This window comes from Rhipicephalus sanguineus, chromosome 3 (genome assembly GCF_013339695.2).
Source record: "Rhipicephalus sanguineus isolate Rsan-2018 chromosome 3, BIME_Rsan_1.4, whole genome shotgun sequence".
In the NCBI taxonomy this organism is placed as follows: Eukaryota; Metazoa; Arthropoda; class Arachnida; order Ixodida; family Ixodidae; genus Rhipicephalus; species Rhipicephalus sanguineus.
Genome location: NC_051178.1, coordinates 63,146,734 through 63,163,761, shown reverse-complemented (window position 1 = coordinate 63,163,761; position 17,028 = coordinate 63,146,734). Strand labels below are relative to the sequence as shown.

The 17,028-nt window shown below is 47.7% G+C and overlaps 1 protein-coding gene across 4 annotated transcripts in view; it reads left to right on the top strand.

The window, feature by feature from the left end:
• Positions 1-17,028, top strand: part of LOC119386681 (protein dachsous-like) — a 273,978-nt gene that overhangs the window by 196,144 nt on the left and 60,806 nt on the right. For 3 of the 4 annotated variants that reach the window (XM_049413214.1, XM_049413215.1, XM_037653972.2), the window contains exon 3: positions 16,256-16,324. In XM_049413214.1, the coding sequence (XP_049269171.1) occupies positions 16,256-16,324 (69 nt within the window). Of the gene's footprint in view, positions 1-15,776; positions 16,189-16,255; positions 16,325-17,028 lie in introns of those variants that run through there. The other variant, XM_049413216.1, reaches the window with a different exon arrangement.

The window sequence follows — 17,028 nt, the reverse complement described above, 5'->3', positions numbered from 1 at the left end:
TTCATAACACTAACAATGACGTCACCAGTTTTCCTTTTTTCAATAAATCTCTTTCCTGAATGACCAACCTTCCACGAGGAGCGGTAGTGATGACGTGCTACCCAGTGCAAGAATCCAACGATTAGACGTTCTGAAGACTCCCTGGGAATCTCTGGGCGTGTGAGGATTATTGGCCGCACACGACTGTGACATACGACAACGCACTTAACACGCGGTTATCAACGAAGCAGAAGCAAGCAGACAAACCACAATTCACCTCTTCTTTGTTTTGTTCTCTCTCTCTCTCTCTCTCTCATGCATAGCTCACGTACATTCTACAGTTTATTACGAGCAGTCTAGACCTGCGCACACACATATACACGCTGAACGCCTCCCGCACTGTCCGCCACGGAGGACTACGGAGTGGTATACGTGCCCAGCATACATTGGCAGAGCAGTAATCAGGACCGAGCCTCGCATTCGGTGCTCGCAGCAGTGATCAGGCAAGGTCGCCACGGTGCACCGGAAACATCGGCACTCGGAGTACGGCGGAAGATAGATGCGCTCACGTACGCGTGCTTCGCGCGTACTCCTGCAACGCTCGGGCTTGACCATTGAACGAGTGCCTTGGTTGCTGTGCAGGAAACGCCGGCAATATAACAGCCGTTTGTCATGTTGAGCTATTAATTAATACGCCGCTTTCTCTAGAATGTGGTTCTCTACCTCGAGGTGAGACTGCCCGAGCTCAAGGTATACAGGACTGAGGGTGCCTCTCCTAGGCTACCTTGTAAATAAAAATGTTTATCCTCTCTCTAGAAGTATGCGTAGCATCCGCCTCATTTCTTTGTTTTCTTTGTCCTTTAGCCTGCGGATAAAGGAGTTGACCATCATAACTATGATGGCTGCTTTTTACATCGCTGCCAGTATTTACTTTGGGTCGCAGCTAACATTTACAGCAAGCTTGCTTACTCTTTTTTTCGGTGTGACAATGTACGTATACGTAAACAAAAATGTACACGACGTTATCAGCCGTTTAATTACGCGTGCTTAGGCATTTTTGTCTCCTCAATAAGACCGTTACTTTCAATTAAAAACATTCTAATTCCCAGTTTTGCGTTGCCTTTTTCAATAGTATAGGGGTCTATTACACATGGTGAAAACTCTCTTTAAGGTGCTCTACGCTCCGCCCGAGTCTTCGTTTATTTTTTCTACGAAGACGAAGCGCATGGAAATTGAGTTTCGCGTCATTCGCACATATCTCCTGTCCGCAACTCTCTTTAGGAGAGTCGTGCCTCCCACGACTCTCAGAAGAGAGTATAATGATCTTCGAAAGAGAATTAGAGAAGGTTATGTGTGCGGAAAGTTAGGATTCACCACAAGGGTAAGAGGGGATTTTTTCTTTTTTTTAAGCGTCTGACGCCGAGGTAAATTTCAAAAACCGGAATAACTGCCATCAATTGCCCTAACTCTATGGGTTAAAGGGATATGAAAACTTTGTTGATAACGAACACGACATTAGTTCACTGTTTATAGAAACACCAGCATTCGATTGTTAAATGAAATCACCTTGGTTTGGATAACTTTTTTTATTGGCCCCTCACCCACAGTTATGGAGTTTATTGGTTAGATGGCACCAATATAGTGGCGTTCCTATAGGGGAAAAAAGTAGACATTGATGTTGTCAAGGTCTTCATTGATGCAAGCCTGCGTTTTATCCTGAGATTCCTTCATACTTTTTTTCCACATTCCATTCAACATCCATTCAACATCTCATTCAGTAGCGCTTGTGTCATGGCCATGCTCAGACTCTAGCCGTGTGCAATTCCCTTCTCTCGATCGAAATATGATCGAGAGAAGCACGATCAAAACATGAATATCGAAAGAATGCACAGGTATCCTTTTAGCAACGTCGAATTCTTCGACGTTGCGAAAATTCGTCTGACAAGAATGCCGTTACGAAAGTACCGGCGAAGTACAGGTGAAGTTAGCAAAGAGGCGTGGATGGTGGCCGTAACTGCATTGTTAATCGCGCAAACCATTTCGCTTCGGCTGGTCGAGCTCGAGGCGGCATGCGGCGCTCCATAATACCCCCAATAAGTTGCGCTACATGCAATGCAGCAGAAAAACTGTGCTTTTAATTTGATCTCGCTCAAGGATATTATACATTAAGCACAATCAGGGTGACTTACAAGCGTGAAAAGCCTTATTGCATAAGGGGACGCGAAGTTGGCCTACAACTCGTTCCTCGTGAGCTAGCAGCTTATCGTTCGTCGTCGCTGTCACTCTCGGTGCTTTTACAGTCTTCTACGTCCAGTGAAAAATTCTCGTCGTCAAGAAGGTTTCTTTCAACATCACTGTTGAAAGCAATCTGAAGAAGAATTTCCCCCGCCGAACGACTTAGACCACTCCGCGTCACCATGTTCACAAATAGAGAAACGTCAGGGCTTGGAGAATCAAAACTTTCAACAAGAATATCGCTTGCAGCGTGCTGCCACCTATTGACAAACGTACCAAACGAAGTGGCGCAGCGCTGGCTATGAAAGCAACGCACAGGTGAACGACGGCGTTGAGATAGCCGTGGAGCTGACGCGTCTTCGAATGACTGAAACGTCGCTCGCACGATTCATAACAGAGCTTTTCTGACAATATATTTTCTGACATAGCGCCCTACTTTAAAGTATCGCCAATTTGAGATTGCTCAATTAGTAAAACCTCGGTGATACGAATCTCGCAGGGTTACCAAAAATATTCGTATCATCCGAAATTTGTATCACCAGAAAACATGAAAAATTAGTATGCGAAAAAAGAAAGTTGGCCTACGTTTTGATTTAGCGTTTCTCAGGGCCGCAGCGACGTCATCAACAGCTCTGAATGATTACCAGTAACGTTTTTAGACGTTAACGATAATACTTGTAATAGTAAATATACGGTGCATGCGCGCGTGTTTAATTAATGTACCAGATGTGGTGTGACCGGTAACCGCTAGTAGCCCCTTTCTAATCGTACTACGCTTTTCTGCATGACACCATAGTACTGCGGCGAATGTAACTTAAGAAGCGCTTTGCACGCGATAGATGAATGCCAGAAAACTTTAGAATCGCTGCCCTTTGTTGCTGTTATTTTCTTATCGCGGGGGTGTTGAGGGCGCTTTTAGGGAAATTTACGGCCGTGTACGCACAATCGGGAGGTTTGCTCAAAATTCGGGAGTCTCCCGAGCACATCGGAGAGTTGGCAGGTGTGCGCGTACGCTGCGAGGCCTAGCTCCTTCGCCAAGACTGCCTGCTTCGTCTCTTGGGGTCTTCGTCTACCTTTCATGGGACTTCATGATGGACCCGCAGCTCAAGTTTTAGTCTTGTTTCATAGAACGTCTGATTGCGAGGACATGGTTCGCATCGACGTGACAGGCACGTGTTAACGCAGTACAGACGCTGCTGCCGCGAGCACAGCAGCACGCGTGAACGCGTTGAAAAAAGAAAAAAAAAAACGCGACGTCCACGCCGTCTGTAATCTAAACGCGAAGGCGCATAACGGCCTCCAAAATTCGGGCTCACACTCTCGGAGGCAAGACGCACCGTTGATGGTCGCGCAGCGCGCATGCCCGCGCGGGACTGCCGCGCCTTCAGCGACAGCGTGAGCAGCACCTGTTCGAACCTACGCGCTAGCGTACGTTCGTATCAAACGTCGCGGGGGGGAAATCGGTTCGCAACAACCGAACTCCAATACAGTACAGGCTAATGGGTCTTGGCCGGGACCACAGAAAAATTCGTATCACCCCGAAATTCGTACGAGCCGTGATCGTATCACCGAGGCTTTACTGTATAAAACACATCGCGAGCCCGCGCGACTTCCCGCGTACAATGTTATGGGATTCATGCACTACAGAAACATTGATGAATGCTATACACTCTAAAAAAAAAGGGAGCGAGAATGGAGCAACGGGCTCCGTTCCTCCTTCGGAGCCGCGACTTTCTCCTTTGCGGACGATTTACTCGTCGCGCCCTCTTGCGGCAAGCGCCAAGGGAGAAACTTTTCTCCTTTTCTCCTCAACCACGTGACTTGCGCGCGCGCGCATGCGCACGCCGAGTTCAATCGTGATTCCGTGCTGCGGAGAGCGGCTGCCCTTTCGCGGTCACTCGGCAGCCTCAGACTGGACTATCCAGTGCTACCGATCTCGGCCAGTCGCGTGCAATTACTTGTACCTAGGATTGATGCGAGCAACACACGAGTGACGTTCATTGTTTTTGTTCTATGTGTTGAGTAACGTGTGTGGAGTTCTTTTTTTTATATATATAGGCTCGGCGTGTGCGCGATGCGCCGCATACTTCCGTGTGTCTCGTGTTGTTTGTATACGCTTGCGCACGATCTGCTTGTCATAAATACAGTAAGTCCCGCTTCACAAAACAGTCTTGTTTTAATGAACACCTTCGACGGTACACCAATAATTCAACTTTTTTCGGCGTTAACATACTTGGCTAGAGCACGCGTTTTTAGTTTTACACAGCACTTATAGCACTTATCAATGCAACAAGCAATATAAAGAAGCATGAAGGTTAATTTTTACAAAATTTTAGCAAACGTGATACCACTGGACAGTGCATGCGTGAAAGTACGATAACATATAATTGCTGGAGTTTGACGTGTCGAAACCACCGTATGATTATGAGGCACGCCGTAGTGTGGGACTACGGATTAATTTCGATCAACTGGGGTTCTTTAACGTGCACCCGAACATAAGCACATGGGTGTTCTTTGCCTTTCGCCCCCATTGAAATGTGGCCGCCGTGGCTGCATTTTAACGTTAACCTGCATCATAATTGCACATATCTGAAAAATAAGTCAATGACTTCTGTCAATTAAGCCAAAATTCTCAATCACATGCGTTTTGGAATACGCATGCCATCACTGAGAATTAGGACCGACTTATGCACGCGTGCAGTATGTATCTCTCGTTCTCAGGATTTTGCTTTGGCGTGCGAAACTCAACACAAAATGCGCTTCTAATGACAGCTGTGCACAGTGGGTAATCGCTAACACTCTCACTCACCTTTGTGAAAAGAGTATTCCAAATCTAACGCAAGACAAACCACCGCCACAACAACTACACAGTTGTCGCACAATGACCACAATTTCACACGCCAGGCGAATACCGTGACGTAACAGTAGCAGAGCAGCATGTAGGTACAGCGTACTGAAATATTGCAGAACACGTAGTGTGGGTAGCGTTCTTTCCATAATTCGCGCGGTGTAGCGCCAGTTTCTCTACTCAAGTAATCGAGCTGCCGCGACGCCAAGAGCCACTGACATCGCTCTCGAAAGACCACCGTCCGGTGCGAGGCCATCTTGTCTTGTTTCTTCGCACGACCCGCGTTGTAACGTACGTATACACAAATGAGACGGCCGTACCGCATCAGAAGCATTGTCACTGAAGGGCTAGCAGTTGAAAGAATCCATGGCCCATCGTCATACTTGTGGTCAACGCATGAACAGAATGTGAACAGATGTTAACGCCAAACCACTCAACGAAGTCGACGCGACGAAGGCGAATCTGAACTATGTTGCCGATGTTGCGCCCTCACACAGTAACTATTGAAAATAAAGAAATAAGAAGAGAAATTTCATCTGTGGCCGCTGTCGGAAGATGGCGCTACTTCAAAATGTCGCCGGAATGGTATGAACGGTTCACAATATGGTCGTTTTCGCACTAACTAATCAACTCACTGTAATTATATTGTTCATTATCATGCGGCTTTAGATTAACTGGTGCGCTTGGCTAAGCCATAGCTAACATTTAATAATGTCGGCGTATATTTTGACTCAGCCATGAAATCGTAAAGAGTTGAAGAAAAATGACGCATCTTTGTGCCACTATGGTCCACTGTAATTCAGTGACTATATAAGGGCCAGCGCTTCTTAGAGGGGTATGTGTAAACGTCCATACGTATGCGCCTGTAGTGAATTGTTTGTGTTGTAGGTTTTATACATGCGAATCAATTGTGTATGTATTGAATTGAATGTGCGTACTACGTGTCTGCCTAGTGAACATGTGCGTATCAACTTTCCGGTGTCCTTGAGTAATCCATGAATGGGCCCACCTCCCCGAAATCCCGTGTGCAGTATCGACGTACGCCGCCTCAGTCAGAAACAACTTTTTTTTTTGTATTGTTTAATCCCTCTAGATGGCGCCAGCTACCACCTACTTCGCGGCCGCGGCCAGAGCCATATATACCCTCCGGGAGAGTTTGGCGATTGTTTCATCTCGCCGCTCTCCGAGCTCCGCCCCAGCGCCGCCCTCTTCTCGTGACGTAAACCCTCTCTCCTCGCCGGCGGGCGGCAGTGGCGACAGCGCGGCGCGGAGTCCGGCGCTGCCGCGACGGAGAGACGCCGGCGCGCCGCACTTACACGATCGCTGAGGAGCGCGCCTAGGTTACGAAGCTCTTGTGCGAAGCCGCGCGTATTCATGGCGACTGCCCCTCGCATTCAAGCGTGAATTTGTTGCGTGCGATGGGCTGCTGTTGCGCGGTTGGCTGTTCAAACAGCAGCGCGCAGGGTTTTCGCATTTTTAGGCTTCCGAAGGAAAAAAACTACGACGCCTTTGGATCAGAAACATCAGACGCAGCAAATGGACCCTGACCGACTGCTCCGTGCTATGCGAGATACGTACTTTAGTATTTGGCTTGAATATTGCTGGTAATATAAACAGCGTACCATTAACACAAACATATTATTTGTTGTGCAATGGGGCCCTTTCAGGCGCACAAACTTTAAAAATAATTTTGTCACGCTGAAAAAAAGGAGTTTTATGGTTCGCGTTTCGATCGCTTGGGCAGATTGAAATTTTGCAGCGATCACGCTATAAGTGTCAAGCGTGACGTGTTGCGTTTACGTAATTTATCGCGCGTTCTGAGCACGAGCTTGGGATTTTACCGTGATGTTGTGAGGGGAAGATTTATTTCGATATCGCAGGTTAGTGCCGCCGCGCGTCAGCTGCGGCGGTTACCTGGCATGTATTGTACGTTATGTGGTCTGCGTTTCTGTGGCTGTCAGCCTATGGTGTCATTTACCGCTTGGTTGCCGCTTGTGTACATGCTACCAGTTTCACGTTTAATTCGCGCATGCAAATTAATCTGCGCCTCTGTGCTAAGCGAATGTGCCTTGCGCTTTTTAGTCATGCGCGTATAGTGCACGATGTCTGTGCTCGTGCAGGAAGCTCTTCCACTCTAGCAAGGGGCCCTTATGTGGTCGATGAAATTTCGTGATTAGGAAGTATAAAGCGCGAAGAAGTTGAGCAGAAAAATGATTTTGTAAAGTAAACCAACAGGATGTCCGCTATTAGACTAGCCGAACGAGGTATTGATTTCATTTAACACGCGCCTACTGGGGGCCCTGCACCTGCTCTGACGAAAACCTTTGATGCCTCAGCTAACGCGAAAATTGACCGCCGGCGTCCGCGGCGTCGGCGTCCCGCGTCGGCGGCGTCAACACGAGGGATGTCAAAAATCATCACGCAATGACGTGACCATACGTCCAAAGATGGTGACGTCATCATGACGTCGAATAACGTGACTTCACGCGATGACGTCAGCACATGACCAGATGTGCTGTAGAAAGATTGCAGTGCCTCCGATCTTGGAGGCAGTGCAAAACAATGTTAGGTCACAAAGCTTTCGAGGGGGGGGGGGGTCGTCAGGAACAATACGTCAACTGAAGAAAAGGAAGACGCACCGGGAGCGTGGCGTCTAAATCATGCTCTACATGACATGCGCGTCATGATTGTCGTATTCAATCCTGTTATTTATGCTCGTCAGACAGTCACGTCGCGCAATACCAATTTCGGTGTATATCAAGCTAGCGAAACGGCCGCCAGCGCACGTGGCACGTTAGTTATGCTGTACATGACATGCGTGTCACGATTTTCATGTTAACACCTGTTATATATGCTCGTCACAGAGTCACATCACGCAATACCAATATTGGTGTATATCAATCTGGCGGAACGCCCGCCATCGCACCATGAGCGTGGCACGTAAGTCATGCTGTACATGACACGCGTGTCATGATATCCACATTAACTCCCGTTATTTATGTTCGTCGCACAATCATGTCACGCACTACCAATTTTGGTGTATAGCAAGCAAGCGAAACGGCCGCCAGCGCTCCATGAGCGTGGCACGTAAGTCATTCTGTACATGACACGCGTGTCATGATTTTCACATTAACTCCCGTTATTTATGTTCGTCACACAGTCATGTCGCGCACTACCAATTTTGGTGTATATCAAGCTAGCGAAATGGCCGCCAGCGCACCATGAGCGTGGCACGTAAGTCATGTTATACATGACACGTGTTTCATGATTTTCATATTAACTCCCATTATTTATGTTCGCCATACACTCTTGTCAAGCCATACCAATTTTGGTATGTATCTACGAAACGGCCGCAAGAGCACCAAGACTGTTGCAAGTAAATCATGCTGTACATGACATGCATGTCATGATTTTCCTGTTATGACCAATTATTTATGTTTGTCATAGAGTCACGTTATGCCATACCAATTTTGGTATACACCCCATGAACGAAACGGCCAGGAGAGCACAACTTCGTAGGCGGCTAGATATATAGATAGACAGATAGCTACGCTCAAAGTCGCAGAAGTTCGCTAAGAAATGCTTCGCATTTAAAAAAACCAAGATAGACGCAAACCCACATGTCTTCATAGCTCGAAAAGTCACCGATGATCACTATACTCCCTCATGCGAATTCTGAGCGCAGCTTTGTGTTGAGGCAACGCGAACTGTGTTTGAATTTCTGGCTATCCACATTGGACGATTCGTTACATATTGCCACAGAAACTGCCAGTGCTCGAGTGCTACGCACGCCACTCTGTGCATTGCAGGCGTCATCGACATCCCCGTCACGACAAGCGAGACAGCAGCAGCGCACCCACCAGCCCTGCATACGCACGAGCTCCGACCGAAGGGCGAGCACGCATGACGGAGCAAGAAAGCGATGTTAGAGGCCAGTGGCTCGAGATGTCGACAGAATCCACGTTCGCTGTCTTTCGTCCTCGTTCGCTCTATCGGTTACGCCGACGACGCCAACGGCGATGCCGAACAACGCAGGAACTCACACCTAAGAGCTGCGCTCTAAAAGCACAGCGCGTATCGTAGAACGTCGCGTACTCAAATCGGCATGCGCAACTCAGTTTCACGATGGTTTGGACACGTCTAATTCACTCCATATTCTTCATTAAATTTGTGTAACAATGTTCTTGCACAATTTCGCTTTCGCAATTTGTTTAGCAGCGCTAGATTTCACGAATGAACAGCGCGTACATAGCCTCAGCCGTGCGCCCGTCGCGCGGAAAGACTATATATGGCGGACGCCGCCGGAGCGGAGGCGTGGCGGTGACGTGAACAGCGTCATCGCCGCGCCGCGACGTCACTGCCCCGCCCATTCGCCAGACTCTCCCCATCGACGGCTCTGGCCGCGGCGCTCTCATAGCTCCACCTACTTATATGAAGTTGAACATCTATCTATCGAAACTATGCTCTCCTGCGCCGGGATTGTTTTGATGCGACAAAATGTACATTTTGGAGGCACAAACGCGTGGATAACGTCGCTACACCGTGTGACGCTTCGACAAATAAAGACAGCAAGTGTAACGTACAGTCTCCGGGTGAGAGCCCCTTTGCAGTATCAACGCCTCCTATACTTTGAGATGCCTGGCACGTCGGGCGCTATCCTATTGTTCGCCCGCGGCCACCGTGTTTTACCGGATTGCCGCGAGGCGGCGCCAGCTTCTGACACTACGCTCCGCCGGCTTCGCCACAGAAAGTCACTGCGCCAGTCGCTCTGTGGAGCTTCGCAGCGCTCAACTTTGTGGAAATCTTTTTGCTTCAAGGTGTGTAGGGCTTAGCAGAGTGAAAATAATGTCAAAAACGAAAATAAAAAGTCAATAAAGTGGAACTACAATACCACAATGTTTATTCACTGCAGCAAAAGGCCAGGCTAAGCATTCTCTGCCAAGAGCTGGGGCGTGCTGCAGATAACGCAATATCACAGAAAGTTGATAATACGAATAGATATTGCTTCAACATAAAAAAGGAAATAACATCGATGCAAAGCAAGATCAACTACAGGTTCATGCACATAATGACCAGAAAATTGTAAACAAAAAAAAGGAACATGTATATATTTTATCACGGGAGTAAGTATCACAGCTATACAAAATAGCAGCAGCTCGAGCTACGAAGAAAAAAATTCGGCAGATCCCACGTACCGTGGGAATCGATGTTATGCGAAGCATGCGCAGGACGGTGACTGTTTCGCAATTTTTGGTCATCATTGCATCATCGCATCTGGTCATCATTGCAGCTTTTACATTTCAACACAGGCAAGCCTAGGTGTGTGATTGCATGACCTGCGTGGCTCTGTGGTAGAATACCGGGCTGCCACGCAGCGGTCCCGGGTTCAAATCCCGCTCGATCGCGAGGTGTGTGATTGCACTGACACTGTGCTGCAAACACTGCTCCATTGGTTTCAGAAGGGCTTTTCTGTCTGACAGCATTATCTCCACGTATTTCTTCAGTCCATAAAGAACTGTAATGAGTTCTTGTGTCGGGTAGTAGAGGCCACCCCTGTCTTGGGGGGAAATCAACCCAGCCACAGCAGAGTTTCCTTTTGCTTTCCTAACTAAAGAAACAGTTCTCACACGCACTTCTTTCGCTCACTGCGCGAGCTATGTAGCCCCCAACAAGTGCTATATGGCTGTCATATCGGGAGTCGGCAAAAAAGGCTTCGATGACAAGCAAACTTCTCACAGCGTTTGTTGCGCCCTTTTGGTGTTCGCACAGACAGCTACTGTGCTGCTCCTCACTTCCACGAACAGCCCGGGAAGAGCAGAAGGAAGTAGAGCTGTTGACGTTGCTTCTGTCGGATGATGCGACTATTCCTGTGTTCAAAATTTTTTCTAGTCCAGAAACAGCACTTCTCACATCCATGACGTCATTGCAACGGCAATGATTCCATCGGATCGCTTGAGAATTTCCTTGTGAGTACAAACGTGATGTCGCACTCATTCAGCAGAAACTGTATGCATTGCACGTTGGAAACTGTGGTGAAAACTAGGGCATGGTTGAGAAAATTTTCGGGTGAACTAGCTTCCTTTAGCATTTCGAGGTACTCGAGAAAGACGAGCTCCAGCCAGTGAAGTCTGGGATCTTCTGCGTCTGAAAACTGCCTGGTGTCCGGGTTGTTCTGGTGAATATGCTGCTCACAGTTGCTCACATCCATTAGAACGAACCACCTGAGCATGTTCGTCATAAACTCCATTGTAGGTGCAAAATTTGCAAACTTGGCATCACATGTGTGCCCTGCTTGGTCGTTCAAGAAGCTCAGAGCAGCTGTTACAGGTGGTGAAAAAATTTGTATTGCTGTTCTCACACCCATCTGCGCCACTGCGCGGGCGCTCGCCATGCCGGCAAGGCGCACGATAGTGTCAGAACACAGCGCCGCGCCGCGGAGGTGGCGCGCGTAAAGGGGAGAGGGTCGCGCGGAGCAATCGGCGCTTACGCGCCAGGCATCTCAAAGTATAGGAGGCGTTGGCAGTATCCGTCTCTTTTAAAGTGAACGCCGTCTCGCTGGCCGAGCGAAACGTACGAGTTCCGTCGTTCCGTTTCGCGAGGTTTTCATCACTACAGGTTTGTCTGCTTGATTTTATTGTCATAGCGTTCGATATTAAGCTCAGCGGGACCGTTTTTTGTGACTGCCAGTGCCGCATACTCTTTATCAGTCGAGAATCGACGCGCTCGCTAGGCCTAAATCTATTGCTCGCTTCACTGGCTTGGCGTCAGCCATCTTGATTTTGACGGTTTCTCCATTGAAAAGGGAGGAACGGTTTCTCCATTTGAAGACGAACATTGGGGACATCGCCGTTTCTCCCTTAAAGGAGAGAGGGTCACTCCATTTTTTTTAAGAGTGTATGCAAGTAAAACAAGGTGAGTTTCAAATGAAAAAATTAGACGACAACTTTTAACTAACCTACGTGGCTACAAAAAACCTCGCGAAGCTGATATGTGTAAGCTGTGGGCTATCATTGAAAGCGCGACTTCCCACGTATTTTCGCGAAAACTTCGCGTCTCGCAAGAACGAATCAGATTTCTCTTGTCACGGAGGGTCCGGTTTGTCCACTGATGCACGAAACGTGCAAATTCGTAGTGTTCCTCTCCTGCCGACGTGTTAGCAATCGGACTAGCACAGACGAACAAGGTAACGGCTGCCAGAGCTGCCAGTTTCTCGTCTGCTGACCCTCCTCGTGAGGTTTCTCCTGACATCCGCTTCGTGGAGGGACAGTCTATGGGCATTGAGAATAGCGCAGGAAGCGATTCGGTCGGCAGTAGAGAAGTGTTGACGCTCCACGGGAGAAAGATAGAAAAGCGGCGTCTCGCGAGCGGTGAGCGGCGCGAGGGAAAGGGCCGCGCCGCCAGTGCGTTCGTACCTCTACGCTTTACTCTCCCCCTCGCTCCTTTCCTCCTCCTCACCATCTCATCTCTCCTCCTCACACTCACTTCCTTTTCCCACCCCCTTGCTACACTATACTATACAAGGCTATGCTATTATGCACTGCTAGCGTGCCTGGATAGCCGAGTGGGGAGGACGCGCTCGCCTTCGTATCGAGGGTACGCGGGTTCGAATCCCGCCTCGTGGAGAATTTTTTTCGCCAACAATTTTTGTCTTTCTCTTTTTTTATATCTTTCTTTCCGTCTCCCTTTTGTTTCTCTCTTTCTTTCTTTCTGTCTCTCTCTTGAACTCGTTCTCAGGTAGCCGCACTGTGACACATACTCAATAAGATGATAGTTTTCTGCGTTCGACTCGCGAGGAATAATTTGCTAAACAGCTTCGCTGCTAAAAATTTAAACTTATTTGTGAACTCTCAGGAGATCCAGAAGTTGGATTGATTGCTCACTCATATCGTGACATCTGGAAAGAGGACTCTTCCTGGTGCCATCGCCTTCTTTCAGGCATTGACAAAGATTTCACCTTATCAAGGGAGGAAGCCTTACAAGCCTTTCAGCATGTGTATAGACATTCGAGTGTAGCTCTAACTTTTCGTTTGTGCTGCTCACAGAATTTTAACTCTGACATTTCTTTCATATATGGCGTAAATTTGTCACATGCGACGCCTAACGCAAATGTTCGATAATGCGAGATTGCTTTCGTGTATTACACGACTAACTTAGGCCGCTAGGAAGGCCAGAATTGGTGTTTCGCCTAAACGCGACAATCACATCTAACTCAGCCCGAATAATATGAGCATGTTTCGTAATTTTTATAGAGTGACGCACTCGTCATGTGGAATATCAGTTAGTGCAGCTCCAGCGTCGTTGAGATGGAATAACGTCCCTAAGTTACCGATATCGTGTATAAGCGTTTCTGCGTCACCAACTTCCACACACCACTTGCAAGTGCAGCTTTGCATCCTTCATTCATTCTATATCTCCGGCCTCCAACACCGCGTTTCCTCAGATGTTACTGGTACAGAATAAGACGACAGGCGTTCGCGAAAGGTAGAATGACGACCTCGTTATATTCAGCTGCCTTCCTTTCCTCGTACACACAGCGTTTGCAAGTGAGATGGTACAGACATCGTGTCTTTTCGCAACAGTCACTTGGCCAGCCAGACCGGCGTTCGATCGTTTCGCTAATTGTCACTGCTCCCGAAAAGGCCAGCCCCAGGCGCCTCATGAATAACAGGGCCTGTGTGGTCACTCCCGGCCGTTTTTCTGCTCGGAACGAGAACGCGGCGAGCTGCACGCTCGCGGCGGAATTTCGGCGACCTGTTGATAGCCGACAAGGCTTGGCTCTTCTCGCCTTGGTTGCAGCTTGTTGCTTCTTATGGCGCCGCGTGTGTACAAATTGTCGCCACGCGCATGCAGTTGGCAACTCCGTGGGAGGGAACGCACACGACGTTTAATTTTCCCCTCTCCGAAGGACCTTTCGCTCTAGGAACATGTAAAAAAATGTATAGGCGTTAATTCCTTCGCGGGCAGGGAGGGGCGCGGCCCGGTTCGCACCTGCGCGAACGTCGTGCCTAAGTTATTGCTCCTTGGTGACACAGGCCATCTTTATTTTTTTTTCTTTTGTGCGCTCGAATGGCGCCACGCCAGTGACATGCATGCGGGAAGCAGAAGGAAATAAGCGGACTCGTTATACGTAAACGCCAACTCGGTCACAGATTTTGTGTGCACGCTGTATTGAAATAGCTTATTCGGTTACAAAACAAACAATAACTAAGCGACTCTTTCTTTTGATGGTTTCACCTGTCGGGAAATGAAATTTAGGGAAGTCGGCGTGACCCAGATCATATTCAAAATCGTAGAAGCTGTAACGGCTTTTTACGATACAATGCGACCTTCTGCATGCGGTTGGAAAGGCAGGGAACTTCCGCTAAAAAAACAGGGGGGGGGGGGTTAAGGAACACAGCTGCAAAAACAGTAAAAGAGAAAAAAAAAGAGTAGCATTTTCTTCATAGCTATATAGACCCGAGAATCGCACTCTTTAACACATGCATTTTTTTTTTCGCCAGTTGCCGTTGTGGGTGTATTCTTTCACATTATCGTGCAGAGTTCTGACACACGTGTCGTGCATGATTGCTTCGTGAGGTGCAAGTACAATGTGGCTGTCTCTTCGTGTGTGCCTTCTGTAAACCGCGTAGATATTGGCTTTCATTCTCTCAAAAGACTGAGCCTAAATTTATACTTGAGAAAAGTATATTAGTATATATAGGCATAACTCGAACCGGAATGCAGCCGAAAATGCAGTTCCATTCTGATCTTTCAGCGATTTTTAAGAAACATGCATATTACTTTGTTTGCGAGAAACGTACAAGTGGGATCACAACGCCGAAAAATGCTTGGGAACCGCATGTATTTCCGAATTTTATTGCTCGGTTACTGGTGAAGAAGAATCAGCGCAATTAAGCGTAATCCGGTTAGGCTTATTTATATGTGCTTACTTAAAGAAGGATTTTTATTTAAGGAAGCTTGCGAGACTAATTCTTTTTTCTCGTTCATGATAGACTGACGTGCGTACGTGCCAGGGTCATTAACCAAGACGGTTATTTTTTTCGACTTTGTAAATGATCGCTTTGTAAATGATCGTACCAGTAACACTATGCAAGATGTAGTGTGCCGTTAGGTTTTTTTTTTTTTTATTGGGGGGGGGGGGGGGGATCGCGCGTGAACGTCTGCAGGTAACCAATCTTTCTATTATTTGTGCCTTTCGCCTGTAAACTTTTGCAGAGGAAGCCTAACCAGTGCCTGTTCTATTGCCTCCGTTATGTCATCAAGCTCTACTCGTAATGACATCTTGAATGCTGTAATGGTGAACGTTCATTCGTTGTGTTGACGTGCCGTACAGCTAACTGAAATGAGGGACACTACCCTGATGTTCAGCAATTGCTCGTAGTGGTAACAAAAACTGCGCGCCTTCCCTCTGAATGATGAGTGAATGGAGGACGCGCAGGTCTCACGATTATATGCAAACACCTTCCGACGTCTCAGCACGGCCTGTATTTGTATGGTCGCTCGCCTTGTACAGCGTTAATGTGTGCGAGCTTCGCGAACTGACGCAGACTGCGCATACGCCTTAAAGGCTGTGTTTACAAGCGCGCACTTGAAAATTACTGCAAGGATGTCTGACTTTGCAGGCTATTGTCTGTATAAACGCACCTGTTAGTGCGTTCGGACAACAAAGCCGTCTTCTCTTGGCACGGCCTCGAGTCGCTACAAACCGCGTGCAGCATTCGTTCCGAGTGAACTTTAATAATCGCTTTAAAAAAAACCTAAAACAAAGTTAGAATTTATTTTTCCGCTTTCAAAGCGTCATCACATACAGAGGCAAAGAAAGGAGAGTGAATCACTGTGTCAGTCTGCTTCTAGCGAGGAACCTGCCGTTTCGTAGCACCCGCCGTGGTGGTGTATTTGTTATGGTGCTCGAGTGCTGATACGAAGGTTGCGGGATCGAATCCCGGCCGCGGCGGGCGCATTTTTGATGGAGGCGAAATTTCTTGAGGCCCGTGTACTTAGATTTTGGTGTGCGTTAAAGAACCCCAGGTGCTCGAAGTTTCCGGAGCCCTCCACTACGGCGTCTCTCATAACCATATCGTGTTTTTGGGACGTTAAAACCCAACTATTGTTATTATTATTGCGAGGTCAGAGCGCGCGCGACGTAGATTGCAACACAAATACGAGTAAATGTTTCTTTCTGTTTACCTGCAGATAACCTATGCTACCTCACTCATGGCGGATCCTCAGAGACGTTCACAGTCAACGAAGCCTTCCCAGTCGGTAAGCTCATATGCGAAGCTCTTTAATGCACGCATTAATATGGTGAAAGCTGCGTGAACGACGACGCACAGGATGGGGCAGAGAAATGGACAAACATAACGCTGCAACCCCTTCCCTGCATGCCTCTCCTTTTTCATCCATGCTTTCTTAACTATTATAATTAATTATCTTGCTAACTCGCTAAACTTTCTGAGCTTTTGTAGGCGTTAAAAAAGCAAGTTCGCAGTGTGCGTGTGAAACGTTACTGGTCCGTAATTTTTTTTTGTCGAGTGTAAAATGTGTAGCTGGAAAGCTTAGTCATATGCCGTTTTCAAAATGGCCACAACATATTGCAGAGTGCGGAGGCAAGGAATGCTAGGCAGGTCATACGTGCTGTTGTGTTAACCGATGCCTCCATGCTATCATTACACATATTTTTGGGGACGTACTCACGGTGTTCCTTCGCATCAATTTCGGGTCGCGTCTCAATACTGTTGATTCGCACCTGTCTCAGATGTCTGAAGATGTGGGAATCCTCGATGAACTACGCCCCATGTCTATGCGGGAGCTTACCAGGACGTTCCTCTAGGGATAGCCCCATGTAGTCTTTAAAGCCGCGAGGTTGTGCTCTTTCGGTATGATGCAGGGCATCAAACTGCTAGAATAAAAGCGATAAATATTAGCGCGAACAAAGAAACAAAGACAGACTCGAGAAAGAAGTAGGA